Source organism: Triticum urartu, chromosome 4, assembly GCF_003073215.2.
Source record: "Triticum urartu cultivar G1812 chromosome 4, Tu2.1, whole genome shotgun sequence".
NCBI classification, from domain to species: domain Eukaryota; kingdom Viridiplantae; phylum Streptophyta; class Magnoliopsida; order Poales; family Poaceae; genus Triticum; species Triticum urartu.
Window position 1 is genome coordinate 88341284 of NC_053025.1, and position 27816 is coordinate 88369099.

The 27816-nt window shown below is 47.6% G+C and overlaps 2 protein-coding genes and 1 long non-coding RNA gene across 4 annotated transcripts; 1 reads left to right on the plus strand and 2 right to left on the minus strand.

Annotated features, from left to right (window-relative positions):
- Positions 1 to 8: 8 nt before the first annotated feature.
- On the plus strand, positions 9 to 3701 carry LOC125553603 (COBRA-like protein 2). The gene is made up of 6 exons (XM_048717364.1): positions 9 to 403; positions 1495 to 1574; positions 1973 to 2432; positions 2561 to 2720; positions 2800 to 3077; positions 3152 to 3701. Exons 1-6 carry the CDS (start codon positions 322 to 324, stop codon positions 3472 to 3474), a joined length of 1383 nt encoding a protein of 460 aa, XP_048573321.1. The 5' UTR covers positions 9 to 321; the 3' UTR covers positions 3475 to 3701.
- Positions 3702 to 5973: 2272 nt separating this feature from the next.
- LOC125550825 (ER membrane protein complex subunit 10-like) lies at positions 5974 to 11334 on the minus strand. Its single transcript, XM_048713922.1, has 9 exons — positions 10890 to 11334; positions 9251 to 9313; positions 9064 to 9159; positions 8728 to 8775; positions 7318 to 7389; positions 6978 to 7036; positions 6705 to 6795; positions 6420 to 6586; positions 5974 to 6320 (listed from the first exon to the last, which is right to left on the minus strand). The coding sequence occupies exons 1-8, from the start codon at positions 11229 to 11231 to the stop codon at positions 6449 to 6451; spliced, it is 909 nt and encodes a 302-aa protein (XP_048569879.1). The 5' UTR covers positions 11232 to 11334; the 3' UTR covers positions 5974 to 6320; positions 6420 to 6448.
- Positions 11335 to 14213: 2879 nt separating this feature from the next.
- On the minus strand, positions 14214 to 27767 carry LOC125550826. 2 transcript variants are annotated; one of them, XR_007301922.1, is made up of 4 exons: positions 27709 to 27739; positions 27586 to 27630; positions 14898 to 15055; positions 14214 to 14454 (listed from the first exon to the last, which is right to left on the minus strand). It is a non-coding gene; the product is annotated as an uncharacterized LOC125550826 (long non-coding RNA). The 2 variants fall into 2 exon arrangements; XR_007301923.1 differs by lacking the exon at positions 27586 to 27630 and having other exon boundaries at positions 27709 to 27767.
- Between the last annotated feature and the right edge of the window lie 49 nt (positions 27768 to 27816).

The following is a 27816-nucleotide window of genomic DNA, read 5'->3' on the forward strand; positions in this document are numbered from 1 at the left end:
GAGCTCGCTCGTCAGCTGGTTTGTGCGCTGCTGCAGCGTCGGGCCCCGCGCGCTGCTCCTCCGAGACAGAGACGCGCTCGCCCTCCCATGCGTCGCGCTCGGCGCGCCTCTTTCTCCCCGCACCCAACAAAAATGGAATGCCGCACCGGGGCGGGGCTATTAATCGCGCCCGCCGAGGAAAAGGCCGGCGAAAATAAATGAGCACTGCTGCTGCTACCACCAGGATTGGCAGCGGCAGCTGGCACTGGCATTGCATCGCCTAGCTAGCTAGCGCGCACTAGGGAGCGAGCGAGCTCCCTCTGTTCCTCGCCTCGGCCAGCCATGGCGGCGACGTCGCTCCTGCGCCTCTGTGCCGCCGCCGCGCTTGCGCTGCTCCTGCTCGTCGGAGCGGCGCCTCTGACAGGTCAGTCCGTCGCCTGCCCGGCTGTCTTGGCCCTTTCCAAACAGCTCTACATTGCCTTGTTCACTCTTCTCAGAATTTGTTTCTTGTTACTACTGTTTCATCGAGGGTTTTCTTGCCAGACTCCTTTCCCCCTTCTCTTTTTTCTACAAATCCGTCCTCGATCTTGATAAGTTCGCAGATTTTGCGGCCATCTGCAACGATTCGATACATAAATCTCCGTGTATTCCCGATTCATACGAGGGGAAAAAATCATGCGGGGAACCAGAATCTCGAGCTGTTGCCACTTAGAGTACCATTCACCGCCGCAGTTGGATTTGTTCCCATTTTTCAGCCATATCATACGCAGAGGATGTGGCCCTAGTAGAATCTTGCGTAGTGGTCGGTCAAGAAAATACTCGGGGAAAAGGGGCCCTGCATACTGTTCGATTGCCATCTAATCAAAGGGTCCGGATCATTCGTATCCTGCTTTATTAGGCATGCAGAGAGTATAAATTAATTAGTTCCTGTAACCACGGTCGGTAGCCTTTAATCACTAGTCAATACCGATTCCTAGTGTTTAAAGAATTTGTTAAAGTATTGAGTTGCATGCAGCTGCTTGAGCCGGGAGATCTCTACCTCGACACCCGGCTAGCACAATATATACAAATAAGAGGAAAAATCATCTAGGGAACCAGAATCTCGAGCTATTGTCACCACCGCAGTTACATGGCTGTCGGGAAATTTCAATCTTAATTAAATAACTGTGAGCTACTTCTCCCCATTTTTCAGTCACAGGAAATGTGGATAATTACATGGTTGTCGAAATTTAATTCTGTAAAAGAGAAATGTTTTTTATATCATGCAAAGACCAATGTGGCGTGTGCATATTATAGGATAGTTACAGAGTTCTTCCTCAATTTTCATTCAGCAAAGATTGGCTGCATGTAATTTGTTCTAATAGCAAGTAAATCTTGATCCGTATTGTGCTACTTTTCATACAGAGTTTTTTCGCTATTTTTATTTAGACTGGAACTTGATGTGAACAAGGGGGTGTATTGAAATGCATGTATATTAACTTGAGGTTCTGCGTATGCTTGCCTATCTCTATGCAGAAGCTTACGACCCTCTTGATCCAACCGGGAACATCACAATCAAATGGGATATCACTCAGTGGACTGCAGATGGCTATGTTGTAAGTTACCCCAACTTCTAGTACAGTAATTCAGAGTTCTGATTGAAGTTCATGCAGAAGTCGGACGCAAGTACTCCTTTTTGTAAAACTCTTCTTTGTAGTTCGACATTGCATCCTATAAAACTTCAGTTCCAATGTGTGCAATTTCTTTTTTCCTAATTGCATTTGACACAATGCAGAACAGATTCGCTGCACATCACTCGCAAAAAAAAAAGATTCGCTGCACATCACTTGGCTTCAACATTTATCTTCTTATTAAGACCTGTTACATTTTTATTGAGAAGGGAATTTTATTGACTCTAAATGCGGCATTAAGAACCGTTACATAATTGTGAAACATACAACCTCCACCACGTATTATTCTGCTGTTGATGTTCTGTACAATCTGCATTTCACAGGCTGTTGTTTCCATAAACAATTACCAGAAGTACCGTCATATCCAAGCACCTGGGTGGCATCTTGGGTGGGCTTGGACAAAGAAGGAGGTCATCTGGGGAATGATGGGTGCACAGACAATAGAGCAAGGGGATTGCTCTCAATTTAAAGGCAATATACCACACTGCTGCAGGAGAGACCCAACAACAGTTGACTTGCTTCCTGGTGCGCCTAACGGCATGCAGGTGGGAAATTGTTGCAAAGGAGGAGTTCTTAACTCATGGGTGCAAGATCCAGTCAATGCAGTGGCATCGTTTCAGATCACTGTTGGCCGATCCGGAACGACAAATAGGACAGTGAAAGCACCGAAAAACTTCACCCTCAAGGCCCCAGGTCCAGGGTATACCTGTGGAGCAGCCCAGAAAGTAAAACCTCCCACTAAGTTCATTTCGCTCGATGGAAGGAGAACAACTCAAGCGCATGGTATGTCGTTTCCGAATTCCTCTTTTCTGTTTAGTTGCTATTACGACAGAATCAAATTTCTTGGGCTTACCACAGGTCAACAGTGCATATGTTGATCACTGACTAACGAAAATGTTCTCTTCTTTCAGTGACTTGGGATGTGATATGCACATATTCACAGTTTGTTGCTCAAAGAGGTCCTGCTTGTTGTGTTGCACTATCATCGTTTTACAACGAAACGATAGTTGACTGCCCAAAGTGCTCATGTGGCTGCCAGAACAACATAACCAACCCTGGGAGCTGCGTTGAGTAAGTATTATCTCTTCAGGAGGCAGATACTTTTTGCACTCCCTGAAACTATTTCTAAATGTGTTTGCTACTTTGATAGGGTTAATTCGCCTTACTTGGCTTCAGTGGTGAATGGACCTGGCAAGGGCAGCTCGACCCCCCTAGTGCGATGCTCACCCCATATGTGCCCAATCAAGGTGCACTGGCATGTTAAGGCCAACTACAGGGACTACTGGAGGGTGAAGATCACCATTTCAAACTGGAACTACCGGATGAACTACTCCCAGTGGAACCTGGTTGTTCAACACCCAAATTTCGACAATGTCACGACAATTTTCAGCTTCAACTACAAAGCATTGAACCCCTATGGAGTAATAAGTGAGTATTGCTTTATCCCTCCATAACTAAAATGTGTAGCATGTACTAAGCTATTAACCGGCGTTTCGATGCAGATGATACCGCGATGCTGTGGGGTCTCAAGTACTACAATGACCTGCTCATGGTGGCTGGGCCAGACGGCAACGTGCAATCCGAGCTTCTGTTCAGGAAGGACCCGTCGACCTTCACTTTCGAGAAGGGCTGGGGTTTCCCAAGACGCATATACTTCAACGGTGAGAGCTGCGTCATGCCTCAGCCAGATTTGTACCCATGGCTGCCAAGCTCCTCCCCGAGACTGACGAAGACGGCATTTCTGGCCCTGGCCATCGTCGCTTGCGCGACGGTGGCGTTCTTGTACAATCATCTAGTGTTGGATAAATACTGCGGGAAGTCATGAGTCATGACCCATTGAGCGCTGACGTCTTGAGTTTGTTGCAAGTTTAGGTAGGGATGTTGCATCAAAAGCTGACTGGGGGTGTGTTGTCCTGACCCATTGGCCATTGAGCACTACTGACATCTTGTGTTTCTTGCAAGTTTGAATCCATTCAGATTTCGGGTTCTTGCAAGTTTAAGCTTGTTCACATTTAAGTTGCTTATTCTCAGATATAAATAAGTTTGAATCCATGTTTGCCCGGGGGCGGCACCGGCGAAGCAGCCTTGGAAGAGGCGATGCGGCTTGTCTTCAACTGGGCTTGCCGGAGAAGGGAAGCTGTGGACGGGGTGTTGCTGCTCGGCTGACAGAGTGTTGTGGATCTGGCGCCTGGCTCCGAATCCGCGGGTAGTGGCCTTATAGCTGGCCAAACGGGCCTTTTTTCCGGGCCGGCCCATGAGCACGCGTGCTCGGCAATAAAGGGCTTGGCCTGGTACATGACTAAGCGGGCCGTGTGTGGCCCATGGCACGACGGCGCAGATGTGTGAGGCCTGTGGCTGGCACGACATGGCCCGTTTATTGTTTTCTGGATTTTTTTCTGACTTTTTTTATCAAGTTATTGACCCAAAAACAGTCCAAAAGGCCGAAAGCACATGGGCTAACCAGCCTACGTGTCGTGCCAGGCCCGGGCTGGGCCATTGTCCACCTTGGCCTCTAAAACAGGGTCACGGGAACATGCGAGGGTTTCGCTAGGGTTGCAACCGCCGTCGCCGCCGCCCCAACGAAGTTTTTGATCCCCTCGCCTCCGGCTGCCATCCTGGCTCTCGGAGGTGGGGGCCTCACATCTTCAAAAGTCCTATGTCTTTCATCATCACCTAGTGATTTTCGTATTTTGTGAGAATAAATTTACTCTCGTTCTTCTAGCGATGCCAGGAAATTAGAGAGTTTTCTGTCCTCGTAGATCCGATTATTCGGACCTGATGAGTTTATGTTGGTGTCAAAAAAAAATTGTTGGTTTGATTCTTTATGGAGTTGAAATATTTCATCGACACAACGGTGAAGATATTATGATCTGACAGTCTGCACTTCTAGGGGATTATCCCCGTCCCAAATACATTCATCCATGAAGTCTTTCCATCTTTTTGGATGGACGACTCAAGGTGCTTTCAAAACTCATTGTTGGTAATGTTCGTGTAGGTGAAAGAGTGACAACATCGTTGCTCTAATCCAATTGCAGCCTCTTTATCAAAGTCTTTAGAGTGTTTTTTCCAACAGAGATTGATACAACGAAGAAGGTGTTTCCAAAAAAAATCATTATAATTCTTAGTCATAAGAGTTACTTTATATTTTCTTAGATCTTAAATCCAAATCAGTGTATCTGTGGTTGTTATGAGTATGATATGAATAAAATTACAGGGTTTCTCAAAGAAGAAACAAGAAACTATGTCCAGTTGAAACCGCATTATAGTTTGAGGTTTCAAAAAAATCTAAAAAAATACAATATATTTCCTTAACACAGTACAATCGTAGATGCTTACAAACACACACATGCATTCAAAAAATATAATATGTTAAGAGTGTGATGTTATATTAGCATGTGAAATTTCAAGTTAAAACACATATTCTTTACGATGTAAAAACAAAATCAAAATTGAATCGTGACAGAAAACATCATTATTCATTGCTGATTTTATTGACCGTGTTTTGATCGTTTCATTTTATTTTTCTTGGCATAGCAAATATGACCAAGTGATTTTATAGTAGAGGCATATCCTGAATGTGCTTGATAGATCCCATTTTTTCATGAAAATAAGTCTTGTATAACTTTGCTCTTTGCAGATGTGTTGGTCATATGCATCCTAATTATGCAGAGGTCGGATAAGTGCTCATTGTGTTTGTGTCCCTTGATGCTTCATTTTCGATAAAATCCATCCTTTGTCGAAAAAAAACCTTGCCCGCTTCATTTTCAATTAAATCCACCCTCGGCCTTTCATCACATCCGCTGCGTGTGGCTGGACCTTTGGATCATCAAATATTACAAAGATTATAAAGTGAAACGTCGTGTGCAAAGCAATTCCGTTGTAAATATTGGGTCGTGAAACAAACACGCCCACGCTCACCCATCTCGCTTACCATTCGCTTATCTTCAGCTTCAGCCACGCGAATTCTCAATATTCCTTTCTATTTCTCATCAAACGAATGACATCTTCTTCCGATTTCTCACCCAAGGTGTGAATTTTTTGCAAAAACATAATGAATGTCCACAGCATTTTACTCCACATTTACAATTGGAAAATTTAAAGCCAAAACATGACTGCACATATTCCATACAGGAATTTTTTTAATACAGCCTAAATAGACACTATTTTTTTCAAAACGGACACTCACAGTTTGATCTATTTGTACACAACAAATGAGGATACTTTTGCTCAGTTCTGCAAGTGGATAAGCTATAGCATGGTAAACATCAATGATTTTTTTTTTGCCCAAGAAGATAAGCATTTACATATTCTCAGGCACCAAGAGTCAAAGCACCAAACCGTCGACAATGCAATGCAAGCAGCACGAATTTGTTGATACAGGAGGGTTATGAGCAAAACATACAATGTTTGATATTGGTAAATTAAGCTAGTTCTGAATATTAAGGCATGCAGTTTGAACCGAGTTAAGGACTGATGGTAATTTCTATCAACAGGCAAAAATACGCGTGTAGATGCGAGCAGAACACGCGACCTTTCTGAGGTGATTCTACAACAAGGTGGGTTTCTGAATGCGAGAAAAAGAAAAACCAAGTGAGTCTTGTTGCCGCTAGTACTGCCCCTGTTCTGGGGAAGGTCAAGCAGATCCATCCCCCCTGTCCATTCTTTGTGAATCTGAAACTCAAACGATGTTGGGCATAAGTTATAGGTGAAGGAACGGTTGTGACAAACAACGTCTGTGATGCTGAAATAGCTTATAGCCAGATAAAGTACCTATGGCATGCAAAGAATATAGGAAGCCATCATCTTCTCCTTGGAGCAGCAATTGGCGCCCTTTGTGCTGGAGCTTGACCCTGCCCTCCAGCTTGCTCCTCGGGTATGTTTGCTGCTGCTGTGACGGCGTTCATGACAATGAGACCAAGAGGAATGATGTACATCCACTGCAAAGCAGGAAGCAGCAGTCAGATTCAAGGAAAAGGATACGACAACATTTCAAGTCATGCAGGCACCAGCGAAAAAAATCGAAAATATACACGTGATATTTATTACTGTACTCACATATTTAGCCCAGAAAGATTTCTCAGGTGGTTTCATCACTTCACCGAGTCCACTCTCAGTTTCTATCAATTGCTCTACAAATGATGGAGTTCTGCAAGCGCACAACTTAGTTAGAACTAGGAACCAGGTGTCATTCGAGATAGGATAGGTTTGAGACTGTTCTTTGGCAATAGGTTTGTTGCTGGAAAAGGTCACTAAGATAAATGTGAACTGCCACCTCTCTGGTGCTCTGCATATTATTTTTGTCTTAACCTCGATAAAGCAGAGATTTACCTTGGTGCTTGGTCAGCAGTCTTCAGAATAGTGTATGAATTGAATGTCCATTTTGATGGCTGGAACAAGAATTTCAGCATTGTAAATAGAAGCATTGTCTTTCATCAGCAGACACACACGGTATACTTAACGGGTGAAACATCAACATGAATCCTTCTGTGATGTTATTTTACCATAATTGCGGGAGTTTAATCTAGGCAGTATAACTCTTGAAGTTTATATGTTTATAGTATGTGCGTGCATTTTGCTGGTACGGTACAGTTAAAAGCTTATAGGTTATTTCTATCAATTATTTACCACATGCAACTCCATAAACAAGGTTTCAAGCAAGACAACTTACTACTTCCATTGGCCGGGGATATTGGCATCCACCAACGGAACCATAATTAACAGCCAAAATATTTACACCGTCCTGCAAATGACACAGCAAAGCCTAATGTGAGCCAAATACCAAAGAGACATTCATCTATAGAAAGTGAATATTCCTTCAAACATTTCATCCTGTGAAAGACAGTATTATTCTACTGCACTACCGATTTATCACATAAAAAAATATACCATTAAAGGTTTCATGCTACGTGCTAGGTACATGTGATGGTTTCTAGCAAATAAGCAACAGCCAACAAAGCCATCTGTCATTCTAAATATGAAACATGGGAACTTCCAATTTGGACGTGGAGTTCTGCCAAGGAAGAACATATGTAACATAATAAAACCAGGACGAAAGTTGCTTACTTCAGAGCTAAAAAATACTCAGGTTAACCAACCCTACTGAATATGCATTCCTAGTGCCACATGATTAAACTGTACAATGTTACAGGTTGATTTGTGGTGGTGCAAAGGTGGGGGTTGTACAGGAAAATGTGCCTTTGTACGGGATCGGAAAGGGTAGGTAGCTTGATAACTCATGCTCACCCTCCATGCACAAGTGGCAAAGAGGTTCTGACATACGGCTTCATTAGGTAAGGAAATTCTTAGATTGATGCTGAAAATTACATTAAGGCTCCTTCTAAAAACAGGTAGTTATAACTAGAAGGGCTCCTAAAACAGGTAGTTATAACTAGAAGTTAACATACAAGGGGCTGCTTCTAAAGATAGGCAGTCATATACTCATATCCAAAAGGGAACAGAAACTGCTAGCTGATTGTAATAACTAAAATGTACTCCCTCTGTACAGTAATGTAAGACGTTTTTGCAGAACGTCTTAGATTAGTGTACATAGGCAGTATCAGGAAAGGAACCTTAACCTCAAGGAACACCAATAGATATTTCTAAATACGTATACTGAAGGAATACTTAACCATCTCTAACACAATCTCTAATTTAAGACGTTTTTGCAGTTCAAATTGAACTGCAAAAAAGTCTTATATTAGTGTACAGAGGTAGTATCAGGAAAGGATAAATAGCATCCTTGAGCTCAAGGAACACCAATAGATATTTCTAAATACGTATACTGAAGGGATACCTACCCATCTCTAACACAATCTCCTAACGAAAATTGAACTAAACCATCACTGGTGTGCTATCCTAGCTGCCATTTTCCGTGGATCGGCAGCAAAGATAGATGGGGCTATAGGAAAGGTCCACGACAATCAAACAGCATCCCACCCTATTTTGTTAGTTATACAGAAAATGTAATTATGAACCGACGAAAATGCTGACAGTATTTTTAAGATGTATCAATTATACACAATGAAGTAAGCTCTACAGGAGAAGATACAAGTAGCAGTTAAGAAATCGAGAGAATTACCATGTGGATGACAATATGTTCATCCAAGCTGTCACGTGGAATGCATCTCTGAACATCGAAAAAATACACAGTTCAGCGACTGAAAACACAACTCTAGAATCACAATAATTCCTAACATAAAACATTTCATATCTGCAATTTATGCTTCTTTCATAAGCTTGAAAGTGGCCATTGCTTCATGGGAATTTCAAATCAGTATAGTTGTTGATTCTGTTGTAATAAACCTCATTCACAATAATATTGGAGTAATATCTGGTGAATCTATCTTACGATCCAGCAAGCCATAATGATAGGTTGGAGAGAAACAACATGAAGTTAGTCAACTACTCAACTTACCGCTTTGATTGAGGAATAAATATAATCGTTTCTTGTAGGATCCAACACATTAGACGGTAGCCTTATTGTGTAAAAACTATCTTCTTCCAGTAATTTCTGCAATGATAAAATTAAAATGCAGAAGCACCAGATAAGTTGGTATATAGAAAAATAATGAAATCAGGAAATAATGGAGAAAAGAAAGAACCTTAAATGCATTCTTTTCATCCTCAGTCAACTCATTCCTCGTAAATCGGAGCTTAGTGAGAGTCTGGTTCAGAAAATGAGTGGAGTCAATTAAGATAAAATTCTCCTCGCTTTAGTATAAATAGTTAAAGAAAGAACATATAGGAAACTAACATATGGTTAACTTTACTACTTGAGGGCAGCGTTGACATGGGTGATTATTCAATGAGACAACTAGTTACATAGAATACAAGCAAACAAAGCCAAGAATAATTCTGAAGCAAAAATAAATTCCTTCCTATGACTTCTAATCTAGACACCCTACGGGAGCATGCAGAAGTCAGCAAGGTACAGCAGCATGTCATGCTCAGCAAGACGCGTGGCCAGGGAGGCGCGAGGCGGCACGGACAACGAGGGGGGCAGTAGGGAGAGGGAGTGGAAGAGGGCGGCAAGGAGGACGCAGAAGCGCGGGAGAAAGCAGGTCAGAGGAGCGAGAGGTGGCGGTGGCGAGCACCGGGTCCACCTCACCATTTTCCTCCTCGACCGAGCACCGCCACAAGGCCATGGTGTAATCCCGCCAGGTGCCTCGCTGCAGCACTGCGACTGATATGTGACTCCAGTTCTGCTCAGGTGTTTTGCTGAAAAAATAACTAGTGTACAAATGAGGGGTGTCTTTTCAGGTGTCATTTAACACTCTGCTGGAAAAACGGATGGAAATGTCACACTAGGAACAAAATTCACACCTGGTGTCAAAAGAATACCAAACAGGGAAGCACATTTTTAACAGGGCCACATAAGGAATTATTTCCATATATTACCCTTGCGAAGCTAGCATATCTAGGCAAGAGAATACTAGCTGTCGGCCATGGGTTATCTAGGCAAATCCCTTCTTTGGATATTTTGCCAAGAGAAACCAATGACCAATAGATCATGTGCTAACTGGCACTTGCTCTATTCTGAAAAGAATAGACTGACGTTTGCTCTTGAGGAAATGCCAATTCTGCTCTCATCCCTTGTGACCAAACTGTATCTCTTTGCCTAGCAAAGCCAGATTTGATTGTGCTAACAATCAAACACCCAATGCTTCGTCACGCAAGGCGAGAATACGCACCCTTTGTTGCTTGCAGTTCTGTCACCCCACCTCGTAGTTGTTCTCTATGTGGCAATATGCGAGTAAGCAATGTAGAATGACTCCATATTCTTGCAAAGGATGTGGCAACTGATTTCTGTGACCACACAGAGTATGTCATGCCACTGTTGGGCAACAACAATGAAATGGTAAAGCTCATAATCATTTATCAACCTTATCAGCACTACCTACTTTGCTAAACGAACCAAACAACAAAACTGAACCCTCCTACACACGTCAAACAAATAGCAGATGATCTGGAAGAACAAACTAACCAGATCCGATCTATAGTTCACCTTCCCTAACAATTCGGACCACACAATTCACAGTATCTCCAAACCAAACAGCTAGAAACTACTGACGGGGGCACGAAATCAACCAAATCTACCCCCTGGCAAGGTCCAATCACTAGCTGCCCATAGATCACGGGATCAGGAAGTAGAGAAAACAGATCAGCAAGCAACGAGAGCTACGACGACGAGATCGGGCAACCAAATCGGGAACGAAGCTACCGATAGGGTGCGAAGCAAACCTGGGAGCCGTGGGCCGAGGACTTGAGGCGGGCGGAGAAGGACCCGGCGGGGCCGAACCCTAGGCCGGCTCCGAGGTCGTGCTCGAGGGTGAACTGGACGGTGTTGGACTCGGAGGCGCCAGCCGCCTGCGTCGCGTCCGCGGATCGGCGGCGGGAGGACACTACCGGCGGCGTCGAGGGCGGCCGGAGCGAGGGGGTGGAGGAGGCCCGGGTGCCCTCGAACTCGTCGTCGTCGTGGAGGAGCAGCTCGTCCGACTGGAAGGCGGCGGCGAGGGAGAGGAAGTGGGAGAGGAGGAGGAGGAGGGGCGGGAGCATGAGGAGGGAGCGACGCCGCGCGGCCATGGCTTTGGGTGAAGGGCTTGGACTCTGGAGGAGATCGGTGCCAGCGCCGGCCGAGGTGATGTATGCGGAGAGACGGTGATTCTCTCCTCTCTTTTTTTTTCCGCTGATGAAGAAGTTTTCTTTTTTTGACAGCTTTATTTTAGAACATTTTGAGTAGGGCTGGGCAAAAACTGGTAGCTCGCTCTATAGTTGGGCTCGTTAAACATATAGCTTGCTTTTTAATGAACAGATGCAATCATCAATTTAAGCTTGTTAAGCCAAACAATAATCCTACATTTACGTAAAGAACTACATGATATTACGTAAACTACCTAATCTAAACATCTCTGCCTCCTGATTTTAATGAGGGTGGGCTCCTTCCTCACTCCCTCTCCAATCCTGACTTGCCACGTTTGCTATTACGTAAAATACATAAAAAAACAGTTACGTAGATGTAGCATTGCTCTAAGCCAAATGAGTTTCATGAATAGCTCGTTAAACTCGTTAGTAACAACACAACATATCTTTTTTTATTTTATGTGACAAAAAATTTCATAGTACCTCGACCCATTGATTCAATCGAGTCGACATAGGAGGCAACAAAATAGTGTGATTTTCTTTTGTAGTCATCATCTTTCTTCATAACCATGCCTACACACTCATCGTATAAATGTAACACATCATAATCTGTTAACAAGCGATCTATTAACGAGCGCTCGCGAGCGCTCACAAGCTTAACGAGCGTTAAATGAACCGAGCTGAGCAGGGCTTTCTACTTGTTAAGCTTAACTAGCCTTAACAAGCACGAGCTTAACGAGCTGAACAGTGCGTTAATCCATCCCTAATTTTGAGATGCCTTTTTTTCTCAGGGGTAATTATGAAACGGCCAGAGAAGAAGGTTTTGATACAATATGATGGACTTTGCTGAGATACGAACTGGACTAATCATGGGCCGGGCATTATGACCAAAACACGAATAAATTTTTGGGAGGAATGATTTTGATAGTTGGGCCGGCCTAGGCCTGTTGTGGTTCTCAAATTATTAAAATAAGTTTATGTCTATTAAAATAATTTAAAAATACGTACAAATCATGGTCACAAACATGTGCTACAAAGTTTCAAAGACATAGCCGCCTCGAAGAAAAAAGTTTGAAAAATATGGATTGTACAATAATGCAACTAAGTAACATGGAAATTAATGATATTGAACACTATAAAACATTAATATGTTCTTTATTGAAAGGATAGTAAGCACTTTGGTGTGAGGATAACTTTTCTTAGGGGAGGTGCGAGTATAACTAAGGTTCTTCTTTGTAGCTTCGGGAGGAGAGGGTTGGACTTGGAGGACATTGGTGACACCGGTCGAGGTGATGTATGCGGAGAGACGGTGTTTTCTTCCATAAATAATTTTTTGATACAGCTGAAGAAGATTTTTTTTAAAAGGGAAATGCCTCCTCAGGTGTTATTTTATTGATCAGATGAACCAATTACATTTCTAATTGTTACATCAAACGCACAACTAGAGAAGGACGGCGATAAGTGTCACACGTGTGGACGTTAGGAGGTCTGTCCACACACCTACGTGTGGGCCAAACAAGTAATGCCCACACACCTCATTTTTTCCCTCTGGATCCCTCTCACACGCGTGCGTGTGGGTGAAATAGATAACGCCCACACGCCCCGTACGTCAGGCCTCATACCTCGTTGTCCCGCACGCCCCGCGTGACAGTCACCGTGCGTCCCACAGTTGCCATGGTCTAGACCCTCGTCCATGTTCGTTTAACTGTAGTTGCCATGTCGCTGAACTTCGGTTGTCATGTCGGACAACTACAGTTGCCATGGTTGCTCAACTGCAGTTGTCATGTATGGTCTGGTCTACTGCAGTTGCCATGATTTCAAAACTTTAGGAGTTGCCACCCACTGACACTAGGCAGTTGCCGTGTAGCACTACAAAAAGGCATGGCAAAAAAACATGTTCGGGTAAAAAAGAGAGTTGCCATGTACCATACAAAAACACATGGCAACTTGGGTAAAAGAGAGTTGCCATCTGCTTACAAGCAAAGCTAGGGCAGTTGTCATGTACCCTGCAGAAACACATGGTAACTGTCAGCTTTGGGTGTGGGCGAGGAAACGGGCGTGTGAGCGAAGTGATAAACGCGCACACACCAGCCCCCTCTGCGTGCGTGAAAACTGAGGTGTGGGCGAATTGTTAAACGCCCATACACCAGCCTTCCGTGTGGTGAAAAAAAACGTGTGGACGACCGGATGAATGCTCACACACCAGTTTAGTCTTACGTGGCATACAAAAACTGCTAAAACGCACTAAGATTCGTACAGAATTGGTTGAACGAGGATCTATGCGTGTGGGCGAGTTGCCAGACGCCCGTACGTGTGGGCGTTATTGTTTTCGCTAGAGAATATGCAGATAACGGGGCAGTAAGTATGAGTTGGGTTTGTACGAGAGTGTAGTAGAGTACAAGAGAGAAGCATCTCTATCTAATTTGTCATTGGTTATATGTGTTCATAATTCATAGTTATCCTTCATCGATTTCTTCGACCAGTTCATATCTCACGGAACGAAAATTCTCATATCTCACGGATGCATATATAGAAATTCTGATTGCTACACACAACCTCCCTTTTCACTTGTGGGGTTAAACTAGGTTCCTCCAAAGAGGCATCTGGTTCATCACTGCACAGACATGCATAATCTATAACCGATATACTCCATAATATAGCCATCGGACACTATAGGTCATTATATACTGTAGCTAGCACCCAGATGAAGGAGATTGTTGGTTCTGCAAGCGAAACTAATCTTGCCTCTAAACACTGTCACATCATGAGGGAAAGCTTAGCAACTCAACAGGCATCTCCCTGCTAACGGCCTTCGAGGCTTCAGGTCGAGCCATAGAACTGGATCGGCGAATCGGAATCTCACGCAAGTGATTCATCTCGAGTCGTGGTTTGTTCCTGGTATGGTTACATCACAATATGCAGTCATAGTTGAACCGAGTATTTCTTTATAACTATTCAAGGGTTCTTCATAGTAAAATAATATGATACTATCATGTCAGCTACATTACAAATTCTGAGATGTGAATCATCGAGGACAACACAATCAGTAAAACAATGGACTGTTACATGTTTATCCATAGCATATCTGCAGGAAAGAATTACCTCGGCCCATTTGACAGCAATCACTGCATCAAATTTGCCACCCTCTGCTTTGAAATGATCTTACCTACAATCATAATCGTATATTCATAGTCTGTCAAATAAGCAACTGATAAGTGATAACTAACAAAACCCTTCTGGCAGCGAGGGACATGCAATTTTAAAAACATCCACATGCGTGTTAGGCATCTATCATTTCTCCGTGGAGACAGCAAGACAAAATGGTAGCTTGAGATTTGGGGGTGGTGGAAATGGAATTCTGGTACATAGTTAAAACTGAAGACTAATCATCAGATAGAAATTGCAGGCAACACAAAACCTGAAAGAGTGGCATTACAGACTGCAAGCAACACATGCAACTGAAAGTGAAAAAAAAATGCAAATATTGAGATTTTTTTCCCTAATTCACCATTTCTGCGAAAACAGCACAAAGTGACAAAGTATTATATCTCTAGTAACCTTATACCGAGATTCTTCCCGCCAAACTCAGCAAAGTTTATCCAAGAGTACCTGGCACATCCTGAGCAGGTCCCCATGTACTGGATTGCAGAGAATGATGTCGTTTCAGGAACCATAGCAGCAGGTTGTGCCCTCTTAGGGAGCACTGTGATGGATTAATTCCTTCTCCAACAACAGAAGTCTTTTTTAGAGTTGCGACCCTTGCATATCTGAACACACAAAAGAAAGGTGTTTTCATGTCGAACAAATTCAAAATTTACAAATTCAATCAAATAAAGGTAAGATCAATGCACTAAGGATATAATTTCCAGTTCAGCTCCCAGGAACAAAGGCAAGATCAATGCACTAAGGCTATAATTTCCAGTTCAGTTCCCAAGCCTTACATTGTTATAGAACAGGATAACAAATAACTTAACTGCGGCATATCAGACGACAGGACCAGGAGATATGCAGTTGATAAGCTTGAGAAGGAAAGGCATTTCCTTAGATACTTAGAGCAACTCCAACGCGCTGACCCATTTCGTCCGCGCGTGTCCATTTGGGTCAAAAGGACACAAAAGTCAGCTCAACGCGTCGACCCAAACGGATGCGCGTCCGCTTTTCATCCGCCGGACGACCCATTCCTAGCCCAAATTTGGGCCTCATTTGCGTAGGCGCGGACACGAAGCGGATGCGCGCCTACTCCTTCCCCTGGCCCGCCAGTCGGTGGCACAACGACCACCATTTCCCTCCACTTTTCCAAAACACTCCCGCCAGCTCACGCTCCCGCCCGCTCGCCATGGACGATGTGCCGACCCTCGATGCCGCCGCCGGCCTCGCGTCCCTCGCCTCGTCCGGCCTCACCTCCATCGCCATGGACGATGTGCCGACCCTCTCCGCCGCCGCACATCAGGAGGAAACCAATGCCCGAGTCGCCGTGGCAACGAGGGAGGCCCTACTCTGCCTAGGGTTAGACCCTGGCCAGCACGGGCTCGTCGGCATTTCCTCGGATGGTGCTGCCAGAGTCACCGCGCGCGTCTGCCACGCAGCCGATTCCTGGCCTCCATGTCTATCCGCAAGCCTCCCGCTTCTCCGGGGAATGCTCGCCGGAGGTGAGCGTGGTGGCGCCGTCCACGCCCGCGCCCGTGCCCATGGCCATCGACCTCAACGCCACGCCGGTGGTCAGTGGATCATCCTCTGGAGGGGCGGGGAAACGCCCGCGGGAGACACCAGCCGACATACTTCCCGACGTCCACAACCTGTTCGATAGAATGCCGACCACCAGTGACGACGAAATGGCCAACGGTTTCATCATCGAGAACATCATCTTCAAAAGTGGTGCAGGGGTCGATCCCGAGGAGACCCAAAGCCAAGACGGCCGAGCGCCCTTCATGCCCGCCACCTTTGATCAAGCTGGCATGGACGACACCTTCATGCAAGACCAGGTCGGCATGGGCAGCACCTTCCCGCTCGACCACGAATTCCCGGAGGGCTACGACCTTGAGGAAGAGGATGAAGTGGACATCGACGGGGAGCCTTTGTTCGAGGATGAGCTCGCCAACCAAGACGGCGCAAACAAGGAGTGCAAAAGCAGGCGGACGAAGGCATGCACGCCGTCAGAGGACAAACTCCTTTGTGAGTGTTGGAGGGACATTGGGCAAGACCCCAAGGTCGGCGCCGATGTTAGGGCATGTCTCTCTCTAAGTAGTTTTGGTGATTGATGACAATGCTTTTGCGGACTAATTGTGTGTGTTGAGTATTTCAGAGATTCATTCCTTGGCACGAGACGATTCTTTCCCCTCGGAGCTTTAAGTGAAGACAGTGTAGCCTCTTTCGTTTCGATTTTGGTGGACTTGAGTCGTAGGAGACACCGTACTATCAAGAGGGGGTCCGCAATGGAAAGGCTAGGGTGGAATCAACACGTACACGTCATTTTTGCACCCCAAGCTCCTTTCCTCTCCATGGAGTTTGTTGTTTCAACGGAAGTGGAGATTGTGAGGAGATAGCGGTAGTACCGCCGCCAGCGCGGTAGTACCGCCCATGGTCCTACAGCGGTAGTACCGCTTGGGTGCATCGGCGGCAGTACCGTCCTGGTTCGGCACCGCTACCGCCTCGATTCGAGGAGGTCTTTTCTCGTGTCGGGTTGTGCGGCAGTAGTAGCGGCAGTAGCAGCGGTAGTATCGCGGCTACCACCGCTACTAGTGCCGCCCATACCCTCTTTTTCTCTCCCGTTCTCCCCCTGTTTCTTTTGCTCTATGGGCTTTTCGCATGTTGCTTACTGAGAAGGCTTGGGAGCACACTTTTCCTGGTGTCATGCTGGAGACTGGCGAGTTGATCCCTCATGAGATCAAGCGTCTGAGGAAGAAGGAGAACTGGGGCACTTCGGTTCCGAAGTCTGGGATTTCGTCTGGAGCTGACGAGGGCGAGGCAGAGGCTGATGCTGATGATGATGAGGATTATGAGCCCTGTGGAGCGGAGCCCTCATGGGCAAGGAAGCTCAAGCACAAGATGAAGAAACTTTTCTGCATGGAGTCTGATGGGCAGTATATGGCTCACGTGTATGAGAAGAAGGCCAAGAGCCGTCACAAGGAGCTCATGCGTCAGTTAGGTACAACAGTTGCCAGCGGATCTGAGGGCAAGATCACCGATGAGTGGATTCAGCAGCACTGCCCATGGACAGACTCAAACACCGAGCAGCCCCCTGCTGATGACGGAGGAGCGGCCGATCACGCGGGGATGTGATGATGGAGATCATCAGTTATGCTATCACCTGTGACCGTAGCAGCACTCTTTGCCCTTTTGGTGTCTCGCTGCCAAATGGGGAGAGAGTTCAGGGATTTGTCATTGTCGTTGTCGAGTTGCGAGTGTGTCTCATTTGTCTTGTCTTTCTCTCTCGCAAACTCTTTTCTCGTCATTTGCTTTTGGTTTGGTTTGTGCTCATGAGACCTGGTACCCTATCATATGGTGTGAGACATATGCTACCCTATCCTATTATTATCTCTGTATGTCGAGTACTTTAGTAGTTTGTGAGTTCATGCTTATCTCATATGTCTACTTTGCTCACTTGCTACTCTATTGCATCCTAGCTCTTATATGTCTCATCTTTGATGCGAATGTTGTCAGACTATAAAATATAAGGGGAGTGTTGATCCTAATGCGTGTACTTTGCATCCAAAGGCACTTCTATTTAAGTGCACACATTTAGGGGGAGCCCGTCTATATTTTGTAGTCTCTGGGATTCGCTTATTCTCTTGTCCTTCCTTTGTGCAAATCCCGTGTTGTCATCAATCCACCAAAAAAGGGGAGATTGTTAGGGAATGTCTCTCTCTAAGTAATTTTGGTGATTAATGACAATGCTTTTGCGGACTAATCGTGTGCGTTGAGTATTTCAGAGATTCATTCCTTGGCACAAGACGATTCTTTCCCCTCAGAGCTTTAAGTGAAGACGGTGTAGTCTCTTTCGTTTCGGTTTTGGTGGATTTAAGTCATAGGAGACACCGTACTATCAAGAGGGGGTCCGCAATGGAAAGGCTAGGGTGGAATCAACACGTACACGTCATTTTTGCACCCCCAGTTCCTTTCCTCTCCTTGGAGTTTGTTGTTTCAACGGAAGTGGAGATTGTGAGGAGATAGCGGTAGTACCGCCGCTAGCATGGTAGTACCGCTGTCCTACAACGGTAGTACCACTTGGGTGCACCGGCGGCATTACGGTCCTGGTTCCGCACCGCTACTGCCTCGATTCGAGGAGGTTTTTTCTCGTGTCGGGTTGTGCGGCAGTAGTAGCTGATGAAGCTATGTACCTAGGGTAGGGTCATGGACCTGTCCTAACTGCCCTACCCAAGGACATCTCTAGAAGAAATCACCTTTCAATCGACTTGGAGGTGTTCCACTCGACAGACTCGAAGACATTCGACCGAGAAGCAATCACTCGACCAAGATCCAACCACTCGACGGCCACGAGACCTGAAGTCACTCCGCACGCTAACGGTCGGTCATTAAGTAGCTTTTATGGTCATCATAGCACTTTATTACTAGCGTTACTAGTAACGCCCTGCCTTAATATACATTGAACCCTTTGTAACGTGGGCTGGCCGGGGTCCTGGCGCACTCTATATAAGCCACCCTCCTCCTCCGAGACAAGGGTTCGCACCCCTGTAATTCATACTCTCATAATCCAGTCGACCGCCTCCGGGCTCCGAGACGTAGGGCTATTACTTCCTCCGAGAAGGGCCTGAACTCGTAAACCTTGCGTTCTTACAACTTCTCCACAGCTAAGATCTTGCCTCTCCATACTTACCCCCCTACACTACTGTCAGACTTGGAACCACGACAATTGGCGCCCACCATGGGGCAGGTGTTTTAGCGTTTGTTGGAGGAGTTGCGACCTTTTCCGACCCGAATCATCATGGTTTTCGGCGGAGTTTTGGTGGAGGGCCGCGAAATCCGTCTCGGTGCGCTCACGTTCATCGTCGACGACTCTGCTTGGCTCCAGGAGCCTCCGCTCGATGTGGACGCACTCCCTGTTCGCAGGGCAATGCACTTTAGCGCGTGCGTCCGCGGCGTTCTCCTGCGGCAACCGTCGACCCCCTACCGGTCGGCTCCTGTGTTGTCCTCCCTCCCCGTCTCCCGCCGGCGCAAGCGCTCCGGTCGGTCGAGACTTCAGCGGTGGGTGAGACACGCGGTGGCACGTCAGTCGGCCACCCCTCAAGTCGCGGCGATCGAGCCCGACGAATCCCTCTACGGCCTGTTCGACCTGTCGGTCGATGGCTCCGCAGAGACCGCATCCGAGTGCGACAGCAGCGATCCGGCGGCGGAGGTTCTGATGGTCGATGGACCGCCCAGTCCTCCCGGTTTTCCCCGCACCGACGGAGGCGCGGGTGGAGGCGACCCGTCGCGTCTCCATGAGGAGTATCTTCCCGAGCCTCTCACGTCGCTGCAGAGAGAAGAACTTCGCCGCCGGAACATGGATGCACTGCACACTCCTATCGTTGGAGAAACCCCCGAGGCTCGCGCCTTGGAGGACGCGCGCCTGGCAAACTTGGCCGAGCGCACTCGACTGGAGAACCTCCAGCGAGCACTCGACGAGCGTGCGCGACAACGGGTTCCCGAATCCAGTCGACGACAGCTCTTCCCGCCCCCGCAGGTATATCGAACTCCGATTCAGAATTTAGCAGCTGCGGCCCGTATAGCGGAGTCGATTCAGCCTTCCAAGTAGGAGGCTGGCAGAGGCTTGCTGCAGATCAGAGCATTACTCCAGGCAGCAGGAGATCAGAATTCCGCTGTTTCTCAGTCGCGGAACAGGATTCACAGCAGATCCGTTGCCGCGGACACAGTCCAGTCGGCTCACAGCCCGAGATCGCCCCCGAGGCGTGAGGGACGTGGAGACCGGCGTGACCAGTATGGGAACCATGAGCAGTATGATCACCAAGTCGACCGTGACGGTCGACGTCGAGTGCCCACGCGTCCCCCGAGGAGCGGGTCGTATGTGCCTCGCCAGCAGGATGACAGACGCCCTCATAGTGGTGGGCAAAGGATTCCAGTCGACCCCAGAGGGCCAGGCTTTGACGCGAGATCCATTCTCGTCCAAGGTTTGGTCGACAGGAACAGGGCTCACCGAGAAGGTCATGACAGAGATGCACCTACCAGCAGCAGAGTACATGTTTCGGGGCCAGAGTGCTTTAGTAGAGCCATCAGGGCCACTGTGATTCCTCCCAACTTCAGGTTGGCGACTGGAGTCAGTAAGTTCATTGGCGAGTCCAAGCCCGATACTTGGCTTGAGGACTACCGAGTGGCCGTCCAGATTGGCGGCGGCAATGATGAAGTGGCCATGAAGCACCTGCCTCTCATGTTGGAGGGCTCGGCCAGAGCGTGGTTGAACCAGTTAGCGCCTAGCAGCATTTACACTTGGGAAGATCTCTCCCGAGTGTTCGTCACCACATTTGAAGGCACATGCAAGCGACTGGCAGGGCTGACGGAACTGCGGTCTTGCGTGCAGAAGCCGAATGAAACTCTGAGGGATTACATCCAGAGGTGGATCACGTTACATCACTCGATGGAGAATGTGCCTGACCACCAAGCAGTTTGTGCCTTCAAGGAAGGCGTCAAGTACAGAGAACTGAATTTGAAATTCGGTCGAACCGGAGATATGTCCCTGAATTGGATGATGGAGATTGCCACCAAGTACGCTAATGGTGAAGATGAGGATCGACTCAGGAGTGGTAAGCTCAAGTCAGTCGCCCAAGAAACCGAAGGAAATTCCAATCGGAAATAGAAGCGGAAAGCCGAACCAGCAACTCCCGGGAAAGCCTTGGCTTTAACCCAAGGAAAGATTAAAGGGAAACCTAAAGGGCCTTGGAACCCCAAAAAGGTTAAAGACCAGGACGGAAATGATGTGTTGGTCTTACCATGTCTCGTCCACACAAAGAAAGATGAAGAGGGTAATTTCATTTACCCGAAACATACCACTCGACAGTGTCGACTCTTGATCCAGCAGTTCCAGGGCAATCAGCCCGAAGGTAAGGAAAAGGAGTCGGACAAGGTCGAGGACAAAGAAGACAGTGACGACGGATACCCTCAGGTCAATTCCACTCTGATGATTTTTGCCGATGTTGAAAGCAAAAGTCGACTGAAAGTTATTAACCGAGAGGTGAATATGGTCGCTCCGGCGACACCTAGTTACCTGAAATGGTCTCAGACTGCCATAACATTCGACCAGTCCGACCACCCAACGCACATCGCCACCCCTGGGAGGCAAGCTTTGGTGGTCGACCCAGTTGTTGAAGGCACTCGACTGACCAAAGTCCTGATGGATGGTGGCAGCGGTTTGAACATATTGTATGCTGAGACGTTGAAAGGGATGGGCATTCCGATGTCCAGACTCAGTGCCAGCAACATGAGTTTCCATGGAGTCATTCCTGGGAAGAAGGCTGAATCACTCGATGTGGTTTTCGGTGATTCCAAAAATTACCGCAAAGAAAAATTGACATTTGAAATTGTAGGCTTCCAGAGTGCCTACCACGCTATTTTGGGGAGGCCGGCTTATGCACGCTTCATGGCCCGACCATGTTACGTGTACCTCAAATTAAAGATGCCTGGCCCCAAAGGTGTGATCACTATTACGGGCAATCGGAAGAAAGCGGAAGAATGTTTTCAGAAAGGTTCGAAGATCGTTGATGCTCAGATGGCAGTAGTGGAGTTGCAGGAATACCAGAAGACTGCAGACCCGAGTGATTTGTTGAGAGCCAAGAAGCCCGCTACAGAGTCAGCTTTTCAGTCGACTGGCGATACAAAGACAGCTCACATCCACCCGACCGACCCCAGCGCTGCTCCATCTCATATCTCGACAACACTCGACTCCAAATAGGAAGAATCACTCATCCAGTTCCTCCGTGAGAACTGGGACATTTTCGCATGGAAGCTCTCTGACATGCCGGGTGTTCCCAGGGAGCTGGCTGAGCACCGCCTAAGAGTCGACTCAAAAGTAAAACCTGTCAAGGAACATCTCCGACGGTCCGCCGTCCAGAAGAGAAAGGCCATCGACGAAGAGGTGGCTCGGCTCTTAGCGGCGGAGTTCATCCGAGAAATCTACCACTCCGAGTGGCTCGCCAATGTTGTCATGGTCCCCAAGAAGGACAAGTCACTTCGCATGTGCATTGACTTTAAACATATCAATCGGGCCTGCCCGAAAGATCATTTTCCTCTCCCCCGCATCGACCAGATAGTCGACTCGACTGCGGGATGTGAGCGACTGTCTTTTTTAGACGCCTATTCCGGGTACCATCAGATCCGTCTGTATGGGCTTGACAAAATCAAAATAGCTTTCATCACTCCATTCGGGTGCTTCTGTTATGTTACCATGCCATTCGGCCTCAAGAATGCCAGAGCCACATTCATGAGGATGATTCAGAAGTGTTTGCTCACCCAAATCAGTCGGAATGTGGAGGCGTACATGGATGATATTGTGGTCAAGTCACGGAAGGGTTCCGACCTGCTAACTGACATTGCTGAAACCTTTGCCAACCTCAGAAGGTTTGATATCAAGCTTAACCCATCAAAATGCACATTCGGGGTTCCTGGCGGAAAGTTACTCGGTTTTCTCGTTTTCGAATGGGGAATCGACGCCAATCCAGAAAAAGTCGGTACTATACTCCGAATGAAAAGTCCTGTGCGAGTGCACGATGTTCAGAAGCTTACTGGTTGCTTGGCCGCCCTAAGTCGATTCATATCTCGTCTCGGTGAAAAGGCATTGCCTCTTTACCGATTGATGAAGAAGTCTGACAAGTTCGAGTGGACTCCTGAAGCTGACGCAGCGTTCGTAGAGCTCAAAGCTCTGCTCTCCACCCAGCCGGTGCTTGCTGCCCCAATTAGCAAGGACAAGTCTTCAGTACGGTACTTACGGTCGAGCGGGAAGAAGAAGGGAAAACCTTCAAAGTTCAGCGCCCAGTGTATTATATTTCTGAAGTCTTGACCCCATCGAAGCAAAGATATCCTCATCATCAGAAGCTCGTATATGGGATTTATATGACCACAAAGAAAGTTGCCCACTACTTCTCTGATCATTCCATTATAGTCGTCAGCGACGCTCCGTTGTCAGAGATCTTGCATAACAGAGACGCAACTGGTCGAGTGGCAAAATGGGCGATTGAACTCCTTCCTCTAGATATCAAGTTTGAGGCAAAGAAAGCTATCAAGTCCCAGGCAATCGTGGATTTCGTCGCCGAGTGGATTGAACGGCAACTGCCGACTCAGGTTCACTCGGAGCATTGGACCATGTTCTTCGACGGTTCCAAGATGCTAAATGGTTCCGGCGCCGGAGTGGTGTTGGTCTCCCCCAGAGGAGATAAATTCAGATATGTTCTTCAAATCCACTTTGATTCCTCTAACAACGAGGCAGAATACGAAGCACTTTTATATGGGTTGCGCATGGCCATTTCACTCGGCGTCCGTCGCCTCATGGTCTATGGCGACTCAGATTTGGTGGTTAATCAAGTGAAGGAATGGGACGTCAGAAGTCCAGCCATGACTGGTTATTGCAATGCAGTGAGAAAGCTGGAGAAGAAATTCGAGGGGTTAGAGCTTCATCACATACCCCGACTGAAAAATCAAGCAGCTGATGATCTGGCAAAAATAGGTTCCAAAAGAGAAGCCATTCCCAGCAATGTGTTTTTGGAACACATCCACACACCATCAGTCCAGGAGGATCCCTTCACTGAAGAGGCCCCGCAGCCAAAAAGCGCCACGGATCCGACTGAAGTTGAAGTTCCAGCTGTGGTCGACCTGATCATGGAAGTCTTGGTTATCACTCCCGTCTGGACAGAATCGTACATCGCGTACATCCTAAGGAAAGAACTCCCAAAAGACGAAGAAGAGGCTCGACAGATCGTCCGTCGATCCAAGGCCTTTACAGTCATAAAGGGACAGTTATATAGAGAAAGCGCGACTGGGGTCGGCCAGAAGTGTATTACACCAGAAGAAGGTCAGATGATCCTTAACGATATCCACTCAGGGACCTGTGGTCATCATGCGTCCTCTCGGACCATTGTGGCTAAAGCATACCGAGCGGGGTTCTACTGGCCAAGAGCCAATAAGACGGCAAAAGAGATAGTCGACAAATGTGAAGGATGTCAGTATTACTCCAATATGCCGCACAAGCCCGCGTCAGCCCTGAAAACCATTCCACTCGTTTGGCCCTTCGCTGTTTGGGGGCTGGACATGGTTGGACTACTGAGAACAGGCAGGAGCGGCTTCACTCATGTGCTGGTAGCAGTCGACAAGTTCACCAAATGGATTGAAGCCAAGCCTATCAAGAATCTCGATGCTTGCACCGCTATCAGTTTCATTAGAGAGTTGATATTCAGATATGGAGTTCCGCACAGCATCATCACGGACAATGGATCAAACTTCGATTCTGACAAATTCAGGGCCTTTTGCGCCTCTCAGGGCACTCAGGTCGACTATGCTTCGGTCGCTCACCCCCAGTCGAATGGGCAAGCAGAAAGGGCAAACGACCTAATTCTTAAAGGACTGAAACCCCGATTGATGCGCGATCTCAAGCACGCAGCAGGTGCATGGGTCGACGAGCTTCCATCAGTCCTTTGGGGATTGAGGACAACCCCGAATCGATCGACCGGAAGAACCCCATTCTTTCTGGTCTACGGAGCCGAGGCAGTCTTACCGAGTGACCTGCTTCACAACGCTCCCCGAGTCGAGCTCTACTCTGAAGATGAAGCAGAACAAGCCCGGCAGGTCGCAGTCGACCTCCTAGAAGAAGAAAGAGAAATGGCCTTGATTCGATCGACCATCTATCAGCAAGACTTGCGTCGATTCCATGCCAGAAACGTGAAGAGCCAAGCCTTCCAAGAAGGAGACTTAGTCCTCCGAGTGGATCAGCAGAAACCACACAAGCTCGCTCCTACTTGGGAAGGCCCCTTCATAGTCACCAGAGTCCTCCACAATGGAGCATACCACCTCTACAATGTCGATCGCCAGATTGATGAGCCACGAGCCTGGAATGCGGAGCTACTCCACCCCTTTTATACTTGAATTCTCACTCGGATGAGATGTAATAAGAAAAACTCCTGTAGTTTATTTATCAAAGACAAGAGCGTTATAATTTTCCCAGTGATTATTATTGTTTTTGTTTGTGTAACAAATCCCCCAGTGGGTGGCTTAGCTGCGAATCCGCTTCGCCTAAGTTTGTAAAAACAGTTTCCTACCGAGTGGCGAGCCAGCCTCCCACTCGGGGGCTTAGCTGCGAATCCGTTTCGCCTAAGTATTTTAAAAATCCTACCGAGTGGAGAGCAATCCTCCCACTCGGGGGCTTAGCTGCAGTCCAGTACTCGCCTAAGTTCTCTCACTTGGAGACTTAGCTGCAGTCCGGCACTCGCCTAAGTTTGAAAAAATCCTACCGAGCGGAGAGCAATCCTCCCACTCGAGGGCTTAGCTGCAGTCCAGTACTCGCCTAAGTTCTCTCACTTGGAGACTTAGCTGCAGTCCGGCACTCGCCTAAGTTTGAAAAAATCCTACCGAGCGGAGAGCAATCCTCCCACTCGGGGGCTTAGCTGCAGTCCAGTACTCGCCTAAGTTCTCTCACTCGGAGACTTAGCTGCAGTCCGGCACTCGCCTAAGTTTGAAAAAATCCTACCGAGTGGAGAGCAATCCTCCCACTCGGGGGGCTTAGTGCAGTCCAGTACTCGCCTAAGTTCTCCCACTTCGGAGACTTAGCTGCAGTCCGGCACTCGCCTAAGTTTGAAAAAATCCTACCGAGTGGAGAGCAATCCTCCCACTCGAGGGCTTAGCTGCAGTCCAGTACTCGCCTAAGTTCTCTCACTTGGAGACTTAGCTACAGTCCGGCACTCGCCTAAGTTTGAAAAAAAAATCCTACCGAGTGGAGAGCAATCCTCCCACTCAGGGACTTAGCTGCAGTCCCGTACTCGCCTAAGTTCTCTCACTTGGAGACTTCGCTGTAGTCCGGCACTCGCATAAGTTTGAAAAAATCCCACCGAGTGGAGAGCAATCCTCCCACTCGGGGGCTTAGCTGCAGTTCAGTACTCGCCTAAGTTCTCTCACTTGGAGACTTAGCTTCAGTCCCGCACTCGCCTAAGTTTGAAAAAATCCTACCGAGTGGAGAGCAATCCTCCCACTCGGGGGGCTTAGCTGCAGTCCAGTACTCGCCTAAGTTCTCTCACTTAGAGACTTAGCTGCAGTCCGGCACTCGCCTAAGTTTGAAAAAATCCTACCGAGCGGAGAGCAATCCTCCCACTCGGGGGCTTAGCTGCAGTCCAGAACTCGCCTAAGTACGAAACACATCTCAATCCTCAAGGACGACGAGGGGCAGGTCAACTGCCACCTTCTCCTGGGGAGCTTCGCCACAAATACAATGCGCGATTCATCCTGCTCTACAGTAACGAAGTGCGGGTCGACTGCCACCTTCTCCTGGAGAGCTTCGCCACAAATACAATGTGCGCTTCGTCCCGCTCTGCAGTAACAAGGTGTGGGTCGACCGCCGCCTTCCCCTGGAGAGCTTCGCCACAAATACGATGCGCACTCCGTTGCCGACCCGCAAGGGCGACAAGACATGGGTCGACTGCTTCCCTCTCCTTCGGAGCTGCGTTGCGAATACAAAAGTTGCCTCTAATGAAGAATGGGTTTACTCAGCAGGAGATTCATAAAGATATTCAACGGTAAACCAAGTTCAGATAAATTCTAAAGGTTCCGGATCACAGATCGAAGTACTCGGGCATGCAGCCCGAAAAAGTTTAACGGTTACAAAAACCACTCGGCATTCCGAGGCAAATTTAAGGTGGGACATAAGAGTTTGTTCACTCCGCGGGAGGAGGGCTGGCAGGCTCGACGAACTCATCCAGGTCGACGCCGTCGGCTATCCGAGTGGCTGCAGCGATGAAAGTCTCCATAAAGGTTCGGAAGTCATGTTTCTGGGTGTTGGCGACCTTGATTGCTGCCAGTTTGTCTTGTCGCACCTCCTTGCAGTGGACACGAACCAAAGACAGAGCCACGTTAGCGCCGCACCGAGCAGCAGACTTCTTCCACTCCTGCACTCGGTCTGGGATTTCATTTAGTCGAGTCATCAGGGACTCAAGATCATTTTGGAGCATAGCCTCTGGCCAAAGTGTCGGGTCAATCCGCGACATGGCGACCTTCAGTCGAGCCAAGTAGTCCACGGCACTGTCGATGCGAGATTCCAGACGGAGCAGATTCATGGCAGTTTCATCTTTCACGGGAGAGTTGATTGGATCCAAACCTGGTTCGATCCGCCCAGTCTCCTCTTCAAAGTTCTGGCAAAACTCTGCATTCACGATCCAAGGATAAGTCAATTTTCGTACACTGAGTCGACAACAAAAATCAGTCGGAACAGAATGTGCACCTTCAAGCTTGATGAACAACTTCTTGGCAAGACTTCTCAGACAGCTCTCCAGATCATCCCTCCTGCGAGCAATGCCTTCCATTTTCTCGCCCTGGACGAGATTCGCCT